Below are 15,664 nucleotides of genomic sequence, written 5' to 3'. Positions count from 1 at the left end.
CCCTTTTTACGTTTTTACAAAGTAACTTTTATATCAACCAAAACAAATGTTTTATTGGAGGAACTGGGGTTTCACGCACAAAACAAAGTATTAATGCAGTTAAAATTTCATTCTTTTGGTGGAGATTTTTGGAACAGTATGGATTCCCTTTCATATTCAATTCGAGCTGAAAAAAGCAATCATAATCATACAAACATTGAATATATAACAGTAGTCATACAAACATTAAACACATAACAGTAGTTTACATCATGATTACCTTTTTCTTCAGCGGCAGCCTTGTCCGCAAGGTATTTGTCCCGGATTTCTATTTCCACCTTCCTTTCATTTTCTCGTTTAACCTTTACAGTACCTTCAACATAATGTGTGGTTAGCAATTTTAAACCAACAAAAATGTGTATATGTTTTACCATAATGCTTGTAACCATAAAGGACTCCTAATGAAAGAAGTCCCCACCTAGCAGTCTATATTCAGAAGAGAAAAAAAACAGAAATATTAAAACCTGGTGTAGAAATTAGTCATTAGAGACGATGTTCAACATACCTTAATTAAAGGGGAAACCTGCACAGGTGTGGCCATGCTTAATTTATTAAAAACTTACAACCTGAAAATGTGGTTACACAAATAAATCTCCATCCATGTGCAACCAGTCTAAATGAATGTATTGATATACTTCACATCAAGAAAATAGTTCTCATTTCAATCTCTAGTATTTAATATAGACAACTTATGGGAACCTACTGCACAAACCAGTTTAATTGACACTTGTTACTGCAATAATGTACTACATGGCTCAAGAAGTTAGTTTTACTTATTAATCATGTGTTAAATATGTTGTTTTGGATAGGCAAAAAACATGTGTTGTCATCATGACTAGAAACCATTTTTACACAGGCAAAATATCAACACGTTGCTGCAAATGAATATTTAATCAATAAAGCATAAGTTTGGACCTTAGAACAGCGTACAGTAACAACTTCTGCAAAACGCAAACTTTATGGAGTAGTTAGTCACAACTAGCCCATACCTAAAGCATTATTGGCATGCAAATAAAATACATTGCAAAGATATATCTGGCGTAATTCGCTTAATTTTATAAACACACAACCTTCAATATATGTTACACCACACGTAAGACTGTAACCTTCAGCAACGAAAAGAGAAACGTTTTCTTTTCTCTCATCCGACCATTGTCGCAGCCAAATTAGAATTAATATTCTTTCGGAAAATACTACTACACCGGGTCACAAAGTTTTTTCCAAACTTCACCCACATATAAGTCTGTGAATTTTAATGATTAGGTGTAAACAGGGCCACCACCTGTTATTTTTTGAACTTAAAATACTACACGAAATCGTAGCGTTAATATTCGCACAGATTTCTATGTTACATGTGGATCAAGTATGGAAAAAGCTTTGTGACCCGGTGTAAAAGTATCTTTCTATTCTTACCGTATCCCTAATTACGCAGCCCAATTTACTTTAAACAACAGGGCCGCTCCTAGGCACATTTCACCGATTTCACCAAATAGGGCCACACGGTGACCCCGCGCTTTTAGGTTGGGGCCGCGCTTCTTGGGGACCTGAAATTGACTATGAAGACAAAAAATTGAAGTTAAATTGAGATTTCTTTTTTTTTGGAAATATACAGAACCTGTATACTTTTTTAAAAACGGATCTCGCATTTACTAGGATCAGCCCTGCTGTAGCAGTTCAATAGTTGAATGCTCTGTATGCCTGTTGGTGTCATGTCAATAAATTTGATTTAAGATACATTGAATATACTGATCAGTTTTGATTATGCAAATACACTGCGACTATAAACGGTAGATCACGTGACATGGTTATAACAGCGACTGAGAGTGAAAAAAGGAAAAAGGCAATGTTAGGGAAGATGCTAAAGAACCGTCACCCAGGCAGATCTGTAAATCGCATATGTTGACCTGCCTGGGTGATGTTTCTTTAGAAGTTACCCAATGTTACGCAGTTAAGGTAAAAACTTCTTTATCCGCTGCGGAAATATTTCCCAGATGTTTGGACAATTTTAGATTTAAGAAATGTGCCGGTTGATTTTTGTATGGGATATATCGGCAAAATTCTTATATAACGGATAAAATCACAACATAATTACGCATGGACGAAAAAGAAAACTGCCACAAATGATAATGGGCAGTTACATGTTTGTGAGGCTGACCTTGTAAGCAGCAAGTGACACAGGTCCTTAATCTGTTTACCTCCGTTGGTGGCTTTGTAATAGTACAATGTAATAAGGCTTTTATCTACACATAATCGGCCTTTAAGAAGACGTCAATCGGACGGCGAAAAATGCGAAAGATTCGGTGACAAAACTTACCAAGACCTAAAAAAAACTTTTAATAAAGGAAGTGAAAGAAATGGTTAACGTAATCAATGAGGATTAGGCGAAGTTGCGAAAGACGTGTTACGGTTGTTTACCGACATACTTATGCAGTGACATGCCGCGAAGAAAAGCATGTTTTTTGTCGGATAAACCTCACCTCCATAGTCCTATGAAATGTTCAGCGAAGAGTCAACAACGTAGAAACGGTCACGTCAGTTGCAGGAATTTAAGTATGGGGTGGATCGCATGGGGTGGATCAAAACATTGTTGGATTTCATGACAACGAATTAAACACACAAGTCCCTTGGAAAAGTATCCATCTATCTACCAGCTCTTCGATGGTGCGTTGATAAAAAAGGCTGATAAAAAAGGCTGATACCGTAAACCATGTGTAAACAGCATGATGCTGCGTCGCAAATAGACTTGAAGTTTCAATTTGCAGAGATTATAATGGTTCCCCAATACGGCAATGGCCCGATGGCACAAGCGCAAAGAGTGGAATGCCAAACGCCTGTTGTGTAATAATTGCAGGTTGCATGGACAAATGTTTCTGTTTAAGCTTGTGGGATTAATCCCAACTGGCGAAAAGCTTTTGAGTCACAATAATCTTGTCATGGCGATAATGTACGATTGCATTTAACATGCAATATATAACTGATCTGTTTGAATATGCAAATGCAGTTCGGCATTAAACTGTAGATTACGTGACATGGTTATAACAACGACACAAAGTGGATAAACTTGTCTTGTCCACTGCAAGCCCACTATGTTCGATTGTCAGCGTCTTTTTCTGTTAACTCAGTTAGCTATTTGGTTATTTGAGACATGTAGGTCTATGGCAAATCAGATATTTGTTAGAGTTCAGTGTATTGCAGTGCGACTTGCGGACTTCTATTTTTTCATGATTAAGTCGTGTCTATTTGTATATAAAACATCACCAGCAAATCGAGTGATTAATTATGTAATATGACTACTTTGCTTTTGTGTGTGTCTCTCTCTTGTAATTGAGCCGCAATGTCGTTTAGTTCGTTCACAATGGTCGCAGATTTCATATACAATACTGACATTATGTTAGCATAAACGTCACATAAAGTACATCTTGTCGGTTAGCTTTAATTTAAAGAGGGAGGACAGAGGTCAAGTTTGGAAAGGTTAAGAATGAGAATAAATTGCATGCCAGTGGAAAAGTTGCATTTCAGTAGTGTTGTCTGATTGCCTCGTGCCCAAATGGAGAATATATATGCCAAACAAAGGTTTCAGAAACCTTTAGGGTTATATGTAATGTTATATCACGCCTTGCATGTATCGACCTCAAACCGACTATATAACTAACTACAAATCAAAAGATGACGCATATACGCAAGCAGGAAATGGGTTGTACGACGCACTAATGTGTACGACTTAAAACATAAACAATGCGAAACTTATATACACAATATATATTTGACTATTAGGCCTACATATAGGCCTGTTTTGTAGAAAGCGTGCTCTCTAACTAACGCATTGGCACCCATTATTTTGCGTAAAACTATACGTTTAATTGAATTCAAACATCGAAATCGAATCCGAGTATTGAAACCTACATGCATATGCCTAAATCAGATGCACGAAACAAACACTACCGAATTTAATAACGTACGAATAACGTTACTGAAATTAAGTCGCCACTGTGAACATAGACAAAGTTTATGACGTCAATTGGCGTAGCTTCCGAACAATTAACTGCTCATATTCTGTTTAACTTATGTGTGTCGTATGCAATCATATCACGGCAAAGGCAAAGAAGCTAACCGCTTCATTGTAGATGTAGACTTATTTAGAACAATACCAACTTAGGAATGCCTGCCAGTGGAAGTAGTAGAAAAGGAATTTTACAGCAATATCGGGAGGCATCGAGAAAAGACATCCTGCTTTATGTCGTTCAACCCCTGGTTGCCGAATTTTTTGCAATGGTTTTGCACACATTTTGGGGATCAATGGTTGTCGCTACAACAAAGCCGATCGAATACCCATTGTTGAACAGGTAGGGAGCACTTATCGGCTACTTTTCTAACGATAAGCTAGAAATCAATCAACGCTTTATCTGTTGAAACAGCAAAAAAACATGTCTGTTTTCGTAGCCACTGTAAACAGTTCGATGCCTATTGTTCGCCATATTACTTCTGTTATAATTAATAGAGTGTTTTGCAGAACGGTCCTTCCACAAGAATGGGGAGCGGATTATTTGGTTTCCACTTTCATGCCGGCATTTCAGGCTGGCTTCGCAGTTTGGATGTTTGTTGTTTTGTTTTGGAAAGTTTGGTAAATAAACTAACTTTTGATGTGCTTTTAAGTGGTAAGCTTGTAAATCCACGCTGCAAAACAAACAACTGACGTTTTGTGGAATTTCTGCAGTATTTGTGCCCTACGTTATTGTTTAGAACACAACGACTCAATGTCAATTTTTTCTGTGCGCAATCACAGCTATACCATCAGAAATGTGTTCATCAAACGTTTTTGTGTAGCATAATCAACTTCAATCCAGCAATTTCCGTGGGTTTTCTGGTGACGGGAGTGTTGTCTCCATGGATGTTTCTGCCATACGTTATTATGCAGTGTCTGGGATCAACGCTGGGGGCGGTCATAGCACAGGTGACATGGCTGTGCTAAATTTGCAAAATAAATTATATATTATAAAATACTAACACAGACTGGTACAATTTTGCATACTATGTACCAAGTTGGTGTAGGTATAAAAGCTTTAAGGCACTAAAAACATTTTATGATTGTGTTGACTCACTTGCTTTTTATAAATCTCTCGTATCATTCTAATGTACAAAAGTTGTTTTAAGTGCAGTTTGATTAAAAACACAAACATTATTTCCGTCACTTAGTTTATGTTTTTTTACGACATTTTGTATTTTTCCTACATCCATTTATGGGCGAGAAAACAATATTATTCACTTTATAGGCGGTAAAAAATGACGATCCCGGTCCATTTCTAATAGCTGAAGACGCCAATATTTCGTCCATCCTCTGTTGCGAAATAATTACAACTGGCGCAATGGTGTTTTTCGCCAACATGATGGTAGTTGACAAAACGTACGACCAAGCAACTGGACCTCTGGCAATCGGAATCACTGTCTTCCAGGGAATTATCGCTGGGTATAGAACTGGTTTTTAATCAAACGCATTGAGTTAGTGTCACTGCAGGACTGTTTATTTTTACAGAAAGTGGATTGGGGCCGGTTGCCTTAACCCGTCGAGGGCGTTTGGTCCCGCACTTGTACTGGGAGGAACTGTGTGGAGGTACCACTGGGTCTGGTGGGTCGGCGACTGCCTTGGGGCTTTGCTCTTTTCCCTTATCTATATGTAAGTTTAACTTCAAACATACACACACAAACGTACGTATTATTAAAAAGGTTTCTAAATGATATTACCTGGGTTATGAAAAATCGCTTCAAAAAGTTTATGAGATATGCGTAAGCTTGTTCATGTAGCGTATGATCACCTTTCACTGTAAAAACGATATCGACATAAAATTTGACGACTTAAAACTTTCTCATAATTCCCAACCTATACTTTTTCACCGAAGGTGGTGATGATATTACACATTAATAGTTTTATAATGTATTTGTTCCTAACAAATCCGTTCAGTTTTAGTAAGAATTGCTGCGTTTATTTATTCACGCGTTATTTCGTTTGTGGATAGGTTGTTCTTTGCTCCTCCCGACCGCGTGTGGTTGCTAAAGATTTCAATACTTTACAAAAGACATCGAGTTTCGGAATTGGCATCCACAGATAGGAACGACCTTGAGATTCAACAACAATCGATGTAACGCAATTTTTCAAACAGCGACCTTTTGAGTGCTTTTTTTACAATGTAAGACAACGTGCCTTGTTTAACTAGGCATGAAAAGGAAACCCATTGCCAAATAAAATATGCTTGTACAAAACAACAAAGCCTTATGAGTAACCAATTTTGCTTGCTTGTTCAATGCTGATTTTTGTTAGTGTACTGATGCCCGTTGCAATACTAAAGTCAGCGAGAACCTTATAGTTGTGGGAAACCTCTTAGTGACAAATTTTGTTAAAATTTAAAGCATCCAACCTTGCAAAAGTGATTTGATGTATCTTGTATTTTATTTTGCGCACACTAGGGCAGCATGTGATTTTGCTTTGAAGCCAAAACGAACATGTTGTACAAGTGGAATATCGGTTTCTTACCCAACAGCTAATTTATTTTGAGCCTGCTGTCTACTAAAAAACGCTCGTGGTTAAATCAACAGGCAACACCTTGTAGCGTTCAAAATTTGTCAGTTGGTGAAAAAGGCAACGAAACTTGAGACGGCCAGTGCGCACAAATGTTCTGCTAAAAAAAGCCCTAATGCTAAAGAAATGAATGCATTGCTTTCGATCTTTTTCGGCCTTTTAAATAAATTTCGTTACTTTTTCATGGGAATGTTTTATGAAACCTTCGGACCCGAAAGTGAGATGTGCAATTAGTTTAGTTGGGTAATGTTTGCTTGCAAGCCGGAGCTTAGCCATTTTTTCTAATAACGCACCCAGAAAGCATGAGGTAGAAAGGAGAAGTTGTTGAAGTTATTTACCGAGAAACGCCAAAGTGAGGTCAGATAGGTAACATTTGTGTGAGTACCAAAATGGCCACATATTTCCACGCAGAGAAGTCTTTTCGTTCAATGCTCGTATAGTTAGCATTCAAAGAAAATCTACCAGGCCAGTAAAGCCATTGTTTGTATAGTTCTTGCTCGGGACAGGCGAATAAGCCTCCCAATTGCCACCATTTTACAACGTTATTACTTTTTAGTTTTATTGACTCGTTGAGGTGGTTGGTTGGAACAAGGTTTGTCCTAATATTTGAAATTGAAATTGAAATTTTTTGAAAATGCAGTCGCCAGTGCGCAACAGTTACTTCCCAATAAGATAAAGTTGTCTTTAAAGAGCTGTTGAGACCAGTGTGAAACCAAACGCTTGCATATATCTTGTTGGAAAAAGGTACCAACATGTTTCGAACGTCCCATTTAGCTTATAAATTGTACGTAATCAACCGCTGTGACTTCTGCTCTATGCATCACATCATGCTTTGTTTAACTCTTACGCATTCCGTGAAACCACTGTTCAATTTATTCACTTTATCCTGACATCTGCAGATTTAACAAAGTATTTTGGAATATGCCTGCCAGTGGAAGTAGTGGAAAAGGAATTTTACAGCGATATCGGGAGGCATCGAGAAAAGACATCCTGCTTTATGTCGTTCAACCTCTGCTCGCCGAATTTTTTGCAATGGTTTTGCACACATTTTGGGGATCAATGGTTGTTGCTACGACGAAGCCCATCGAATACCCATTGTTGAACAGGTAAAGCAAAAGTTTCACTGTCTAGTGTAAATTTTGAATAACAAAAACAGGTTTGGGTTTACCTTTGGCCAAATAAGAGATTTTACATGTAGGTAACATGCTTGGCAGGATTTATTTCAATACCACAGAAAAGGATTTTGTAGCTCAACATCGTTACAGGTCAAGGAGAAGGTTAAGTGCTTGCCATGACTTGCGCCTACTAAGCTGCAGTTTTACATGCAGCGTGTAAAGTTTGCTCTGCACATCACCCACAAAGCTTTAACCATGTAGTAATATTACCCCAGCGGCATTTAGCAAACGGGTAAAATATTTTTTATGAGTGTGGGGTGTATTGTTCGCCGTACATGGTGCTGTTACGTTGTGGTGATGATGTTTTGCAGAACCATCCTGCCACAAGAATGGGGAGCGGATTATTTGGTTTCCACTCTCATGCCGGCATTTCAGGCTGGCTTCGCAGTTTGGATGTTCGTTGTTTTGTTTTGGAAAGTTTGGTAAATAAACTAACTTTTGATTAGCTTTTAAGTGGTATTCGTTGTTACTAATTTCCAAGTAGCACGAATGTGTTTAGTTTCGTTGTATACATGAACGCCGTCTTGGATTATTTCGAAATTAACATGAATTTTATACGTTTTTATACCCATGGTAGTTCTGCAATAGTCTCACCCAACTTACAAACGAACGACGCAACTTCTGACAGTTTTTTAGGCTTGGATCACAATTTGACCAAAACCCTAATTTTCGCTTAAGCTCCCAAAACAACTTTCTCCAATTCATCGAGTTTAGAGGCAATCCTTCAAATCTAAAAGAAAGGCAACTTCTAAAAAGAAAAAAAAAACAATACTACGTGTTAATCCCGTTTCGTGAAAATTCTACACGCTCCGACCTTTCTTTTTGACAAGATCGGAACTGCTGTAAACGATGCGTGAAGTTGTTGTTTTAGTTGGCAAACATTCCTGCACGCAAAACAGCAATCTAACATAGAATTGGAATGTAACATATAAAAAAAATAAGTGCGTAACTTCGCTTAACTACAACAATCTTGTACTTTTGTGTAGCATAATCAACTTCAATCCAGCAATCTCGGTGGGTTTTCTGGTGACAGGAGTGTTGTCTCCATGGATGTTTCTGCCATACGTCATCATGCAGTGTCTGGGATCAACGCTGGGGGCGGTCATAGCACAGGTAACTTAGCGATTATTTATAAAGATTTTATCTATTCTGTTTGTATAAATACCTATTATGAAAGTTATGAATATTATAAATTCAGCAGTTTCCCTGCGACTTTGCTTGTGGCCGCTGATCTCGCAGTATTTGGTGCTGATTGGACAAACCTTGCATATACTTGCAGCATTCAACCTTACTACTTGCATGTGGTTTACGTTCCTTCTATCCATGCTGCTTTCTGCAAATTATTTAGTGCACTGTTTTGGATAGACTGACTTATATAAAACAACTATAGATTTAATCCAATAGCACCAAATTTATGGCCTTTCTCTGAGCTGCAAATCATTGGGTTATATCTATAGTAAGTTATCCTTCAATTATCCTTTAGGTTACACACTTTGCATTTTTTGCATGTGATTAAAACGGTTTTGCGTGTTTCTAAACAGGCGGTGAAAGGTGACGATCCTGGACCTTTTTTAATAGCTGAAGACGCCAATATTTCGGCCATCCTCTGTTGCGAAATAATTACAACTGGCGCAATGGTGTTTTTCGCCAACATGATGGTAGTTGACAAAACTTACGACCAAGCAACTGGACCTCTGGCAATCGGAATCACTGTCTTCCAGGGAATTATTGCTGGGTATGCATTTGATGTTTTGTTTAACCGATAACGATGCAATGTTATTGCAAAATCGTTATTGTTACAGGAAGTGGATTGGGGCCGGTTGCCTTAACCCGTCGAGGGCGTTCGGTCCCGCACTTGTACTGGGAGGAACTGTGTGGAGGTATCACTGGGTGTGGTGGGTCGGCGACTGCCTTGGGGCCTTGCTCTTTTCCCTTATCTATATGTGAGTAAATTAATTGGCCAATGAAATTTCTCCCTGTTATTTCTTTTATTTCTGCGAAACCTTTACGACTAGCTATAAATGACAGAGCATTGCCACATGCCTTTTCTCACTATTTCACCAAACGTGTTCGTTCACAATGTCAACAATTCAAATCCATATCAAGAATTCTGTTGATGTTTCGTTCCATTTTGACCTGAAAGTTACGTCACACAAAATAATGAAACATCTCCAACAAACAACATCCGTTTTGTTTACAGGACGTTTTTTGCCCCTCCTGACCGTGTGTGGATGCTGAAAATCCCAAACAACGAAACCGATGAAGTTTCAGAATTGTCATCCACAAATAGAAAGGACGACGAAATTCAACAACAATCGTTGTAACACTATATCGGGAACTGCGACTTTAGTTACCTGTGTATAAAGCTAAATAACATGCCTTGTTATCTAAATAAGGCAAAAATAGCATAAACGCGCAAAATAACGTTGTAAGTATGTGTTTTCGTTTTATTGGTAAATGGCTAATATGTGCTTACACTGCTGTATGTTAATGGGTGTCCGCTTGAGTATTTGATTTCGTCAATTCAAGAAACGAATTTCATGACAAAAAAAGGTTCTCGACGCGAAACGAGTTGTGCAGTTCAAACTGAAGTCCAGTGGCAGTGCATGCATGATTGGCCATGCGTTACCCAACATGGTCACGCTTTTCTCAGTATTGGCGACAAGGCTAGTTTTGTTGAGTTAGTCACACATGAGTTTTATGTCATTCTTTACTTATGTTAGAACGAACTGTTGTATAAACAGACTATCAGCAAGGATAATTTTTGGGTGATTGTCTTGATTTGACTGCAAGTTCACCTTAGCCTGCAAAATAAACTAACGCTCGTCTGTCTAAAGCGGAAGATCGTGCAAATTTATGACTTGCATAGTGGTAATTAATTAACACGCAGTTCAAGTACCAAACTTGCAATGCAACATTGGAATTAAGGCATCCACACAACATAACAGACTAAAGTACACTATATACTAAAGAATGTGATCTTTTTAACAATAAGTTCAATTTGACAATCCTGCAAGCGTCGGTGCAACAGCGAGTCAAGCAGTGCAATTATAAATACAAAAATAGGGAGCTTAGTTAAAATGCTGTGGAGTTCTTTTTTCGGAACATTTTTGGCTTTTATCAGGTGCGCGATATGGCAAATACCAATATATCATATACACTGTATACAAATAATGTTGATTATTCGTCAGGTTATTTTGGAGACAACCCTTAAAAAGTATTAAGAGTGAAATGTCACTGGCGCCGGACACGGTATGGGACAACTGACGTGCATAAAGCTGGCCCGACTTGGCGCCATTGTTGTAGTAAGTGTAGTTTTTTTCACGCACAATTTGCGCGACATGTATAGGAAGGCAATATTCCTTTAAAACTTGCATTACATCGGACGTATCAAATTACCCGTTAACCGCCTCCATGTTGACGTGCTAATACGATGCATGAATTCGCGACACGTCACATAAATCATGACTTCGACTGTCAGTATGAACCGAGATTAATGTAGGCATTATGCAGTAAATTCGATGCAGTCAAATAATGAGGCAACGTGGACGTCTGTAAATTGTTTTCCCTTCTGCGCATTTATGTTGAGTTTCTTCCCATTTAAATACGGTTACAGTGAACAGTTATGCCGACGTATAAATATATTTTCTAAATACATTCTGGCAGTATTATTTTACCGACTTTTGAATGCCAATATTTCATACATATCGACAAAAAATCACTGGGTTATAGGTAACGCTATTAATTTTAATCCTTGTGTGGTCTTTGCCTCATGACAAAGCAAACCCAAGACTCAACTGAAAAATATCGCTTGCTTGCGCATGACACGATTAATGATTGACTTTGGAGCAAAGACAAACACAACGATGTATTGGGTCAACGGATAGCATGTGTTGCGCGTACTAACCGAAGTATAGTTAAAATGCACAGCGTTCATATCCAAGTTGCATTGATAATGTTGTCGGCCCGTAAGGGTAGTTAATGTTCAGCAATAGTATATCATGAAGGCCAGGTGGGAGAAATAAGCAGTTATGATCGCTTTGTAAAGAAAACATTTTCAATGCTGCATTGCTTCAGGAATCTTCTCGTTCCATTTAAGTTAAATCAGTATCATGAGCGGACTGATCAAATTGTTTTGGAAATTGTTCGTTGGAATCGTAATTGCAATTTTTCGGTAAGTTGTGTAAAGCTTGCACTAGGTTATTCAGATATTTGTAACCGCAGGTTGATATGGAAACCAGCGCCCAAGTCTATACATGGGGAGATAGTACTTGTTACAGGAGCGGGACATGGAATGGGGAAGTTATACTGCATAAAGCTTGCAAAACTCGGCGCCACGATTATAGTAAGTGTTCGCAATGAACCCTCACTTTCGAACTTTGCAATTTGGTAAAAAATGCAAATATAAATGTAAGAATGTAGTGGTATATGTTCAAAGAAAAGGTGGGCTTTTGGGGGTTAAACATTAGCATAATTTTGCCATTCCCTTCGCAGACTTGTCTTGAATAAAATTCTTCTTCTTATTTCTGTTTTTCATTCATTTTACAACACTCACACCGAAAAAAACAACAGGCGGTAGACGTCAACGAAACTACAAATGCTGAGACCGTGGCAATTCTCAAACAAAAAGGTGCAAAAGCGTATGGTTACACCGTGGACCTACGAGAAAAAAGTGCAATTCACAAGTAGGTTGAAACAGGCACCTATGAAGAAACTACAAACGCACAGGAATGCACCTGGAAAAAGGAAATTCTTAAAGAATAACATACAACGGTTGTTTAGACTTGCCACCAAAATTCGAGAAAATGTGGGTGACGTCACAATGCTTGTCAACAATGCAGGAGTTATTTATCCCACTGACATTCTGTCGCTGACCGAAAACATGATAACAAACACATTTAAAGTGAATGTTCTTTCCCATTTCTGGGTAAGCCATCTCCTTCAAGCATGCTTTAATAAAACAAGATTATGATTTAACGTTTAAATCATATGTTTCCAGTTGATCAAAGAGTTTTTGCCAAGCATGAAAGCGAAGAATCACGGTCATATTATTGCCATGGCATCTTTTGCTGGACTGTTTGGAACAGCTTATATGACAGATTACAGGTACGTGATAGAGATATCATTTGGTTCACAATTTACGAGCAGTTAATAGTATATTGATGTCCGTAATTGCATATACTGTGAAAATTGATTTCACAGCGGAAAAAATAAAATTGAAAATGTTTTTTTTTATCTTTTGCTGCAATTTAGCTGCTTAAAAATTGATTTTATCATGTGATATACTTGCCAATGTTTAGTTTAAATCATTTTGACATTAGTTATTTAGGAAATTTCGTTTATACACCGGTGTTTCCAGTCGGAGGCAGGGTGTTTTTCAACAAAATTTACGCAAATGTTAAATTGCCATAAAAACAGGACATTTTTTGGAAAATACACACCAAGATTCTTGATTAACCTGAAAAGTCACCCGAGTTGAAACCCAACAAAGTTTGTCAACGTTGCCAAACATCGACTTGTAAATAACGACTATACCACTGTTTTCTGCCAGTTCTACAAAGCATGCTGTAGTTGGTCTTATGGAGGCTCTGCGCAACGAGCTGCGCAGACAGAAAATATACGGAGTTAAACTTACTTGCATCTGCCCATCATTCGTTACAACCGGCTTCGTCAACAACCCTCGAGCAAATCTCCATGTGCCAAATCTGGAACCGGAGTTTGTGGTCAACCGAGCGGTCCAGGCGCTTCTTCGAGACGAATTTCTGGTGACCGTGCCGTCAGTAACCCTACCCCGCATATTAAAGTAAGCTGCTTCAAGCTCGCACAAACAAATTTTTTTAAAGTAAATCCTGTTTGTTTTTAAAGTAATTCTATTAACGTATTTCTAAAAACGTCACAGTAGTCGTACAATTGTTTTTCCAAAATCAACGCAGCATGACGTTTTCCGAGACTTACGCAAACTTTTATCATTTGTACATCTTTGCAGTGATATGTTACCTGAGAGCGTGGTGGACGCGGTAAACGATTATGTTGAAGCAAAAGTGGATTTGATCGACACCAAAAACGAATAAAGTGTGCATATTTCCATTACACTAAATATTTTGGATCGCTATCTGTTTTTAGAAAAGACATTGCTATATTGCTGTACATTGTCAAGCGATACAATACATTGTATTTAAGAGGGACGTTTTGTAAGTCAGCTGCATTTTCGCTGCCCAGTGGAATACCCAACACATTTTCTTTACTTCTCTAAGTACAAATATTTAGGACATTTCTGCAGATTCTATTGTAACCTAAAACTTGACACTGCAACATTTCGGCGAAGAGAAAATTTCAGTGACAGAAACTCATTTTTTTTTTATTTATTCTCAGCAGAAACTCGGAAAGTATGTGAAAGTTGGTCCAATACTAGGATATCAAAAATTTTACTGAGAATAGTTGGATCTGAGGCAAGTTAATAAATTATTGCACCGCATTCACTGCGTTGTCACAGAACTCTGTTTCATATAAACTATTTTGCAGTAAAAGTGCGGATTTCGTTGCAGACCGGCAGGTTCCTGCAGACAGTAACGGGCAAACTTTGAAACAGTGCAGAATAAAGTGTTTATATTGCTGTGAAAAGTAATACAGCTTTTGCAAATTCATTTGTTCAGTGAGTATCTAGCATACTCTGCTGTCAGCAATTGGAAACAACCTTTACATCTCGGAACAATTTAGGATGTTTTGCAAATCCAAACCTATACGCGGAGAATTTGCCCTGATTACAGTTGCCGGTCATAGTTTTGGGCAACTCTTCTTTGCAATGTTTGCTGAACTTGGAGCGACAACTATAGTAAAACTGTTACAATAATCGCGATTAGGTTCAGCATCAATTATACACGAAAAAGTTTTTTCAAAATTTAGGCTGTTGAAGACGTCAATGCTTCAGGCAACGAAAAACTGTGCAAGTTGGTAGATATAAAGGGTGTACGGGTTATTCATAAATAACAAACGAAAAGATGTTAAAAATCCAACAAACATTGTACGTTTAATCAATACGTTTTGTAAACAATTTAGTTAATTTGCAACTTTGTTTGGTTAAATAAAATACGTTTTAAACCAGAAGTTCTAATTATTTGCCAGGTTAGCTTTCCAATTTCGCGAAGATGTAGGCGACTTCACAGTGCTTTTCAACAATGCAGGGGTTATTCACCCAACACTGGCTTTGACTATGACCTTTAGTGATGTTTTATAACTGGGTGAATGGTTTACCCCAGTGGAAATGAAACTTTTGCAGGTTGAATAAAAGAAGAAGAAGAGTGTTTCGGTTGGAAGTCGTGCGATTAGATTGTCTATGAATCTTCAAGCATGGATCAGTATTGTTAAAAAATTGTTGGTACAATATTTGAGTAAATGAAATGCCACAAGTTTGAGTAGGGGTAAGCACATCCGAAACCGAAAAAAGGTAAAGATGCGTTTGAAGTTATATTTAATGTTTTAGGTCATAAAGTCGTAAATTTGAAAGATTTCCTGGGGCTTCGCGAACATATATATATTCAAGTCTTTGGGACGTTAAAATATCGAGCGGTATTTTTACAAACCAACAAAACACTAAACGTGCCACGGAACAGACCACCTTGCCAGTTGCTGTACACATTTTACAACAGTTTTAACATGGTGTATCGATGGAAACCGAAGCGATATTTGTTTTTACAGCACGCACCAATTACATGAGTCTGCAACATGTTGAAAAATAAAGTAGCAATAGGCCTACATTAGGTTGATAGTCAACACCGTTCAGCGGATAGTTAATAAGTGACTTTGAGCAAATGTTTTTCACAACTGCAAGGGACCAAGACCCAAATCTGCGACACATCTTTAAACTTGTGCATTGGTTTTT

The 15,664-nt window shown here is 37.9% G+C and overlaps 4 protein-coding genes across 4 annotated transcripts; 3 read left to right on the top strand and 1 right to left on the bottom strand.

The window, feature by feature from the left end:
- Positions 1-26: 26 nt before the first annotated feature.
- Positions 27-902, bottom strand: LOC145906224 (ATP synthase F(0) complex subunit e, mitochondrial-like). The gene is made up of 4 exons (XM_082993651.1): positions 545-902; positions 411-465; positions 260-352; positions 27-166 (listed from the first exon to the last, which is right to left on the bottom strand). The coding sequence occupies exons 1-4, from the start codon at positions 578-580 to the stop codon at positions 108-110; spliced, it is 243 nt and encodes an 80-aa protein (XP_082849777.1). The 5' UTR covers positions 581-902; the 3' UTR covers positions 27-107.
- Positions 903-4,171: 3,269 nt separating this feature from the next.
- Positions 4,172-6,717, top strand: LOC145899395 (aquaporin-8-like). Its single transcript, XM_082988156.1, has 6 exons — positions 4,172-4,382; positions 4,550-4,660; positions 4,864-4,990; positions 5,310-5,503; positions 5,570-5,710; positions 6,051-6,717. The coding sequence occupies exons 1-6, from the start codon at positions 4,198-4,200 to the stop codon at positions 6,175-6,177; spliced, it is 885 nt and encodes a 294-aa protein (XP_082844282.1). The 5' UTR covers positions 4,172-4,197; the 3' UTR covers positions 6,178-6,717.
- A 796-nt stretch (positions 6,718-7,513) lies between these two features.
- Positions 7,514-10,282, top strand: LOC145899403 (aquaporin-8-like). Its single transcript, XM_082988168.1, has 6 exons — positions 7,514-7,716; positions 8,097-8,207; positions 8,772-8,898; positions 9,327-9,520; positions 9,588-9,728; positions 9,986-10,282. The coding sequence occupies exons 1-6, from the start codon at positions 7,532-7,534 to the stop codon at positions 10,107-10,109; spliced, it is 882 nt and encodes a 293-aa protein (XP_082844294.1). The 5' UTR covers positions 7,514-7,531; the 3' UTR covers positions 10,110-10,282.
- A 1,615-nt stretch (positions 10,283-11,897) lies between these two features.
- Positions 11,898-13,856, top strand: LOC145910992 (estradiol 17-beta-dehydrogenase 11-like). Its single transcript, XM_082998224.1, has 7 exons — positions 11,898-11,959; positions 12,010-12,130; positions 12,358-12,470; positions 12,568-12,712; positions 12,785-12,891; positions 13,337-13,588; positions 13,772-13,856. The coding sequence occupies exons 1-7, from the start codon at positions 11,898-11,900 to the stop codon at positions 13,854-13,856; spliced, it is 885 nt and encodes a 294-aa protein (XP_082854350.1).
- Positions 13,857-15,664: the final 1,808 nt, after the last annotated feature.

The sequence above is a fragment of the Ascidia mentula genome, chromosome 1 (genome assembly GCF_947561715.1).
Source record: "Ascidia mentula chromosome 1, kaAscMent1.1, whole genome shotgun sequence".
In the NCBI taxonomy this organism is placed as follows: Eukaryota; Metazoa; Chordata; class Ascidiacea; order Phlebobranchia; family Ascidiidae; genus Ascidia; species Ascidia mentula.
This window is presented reverse-complemented; position numbering and strand designations above follow the sequence as displayed.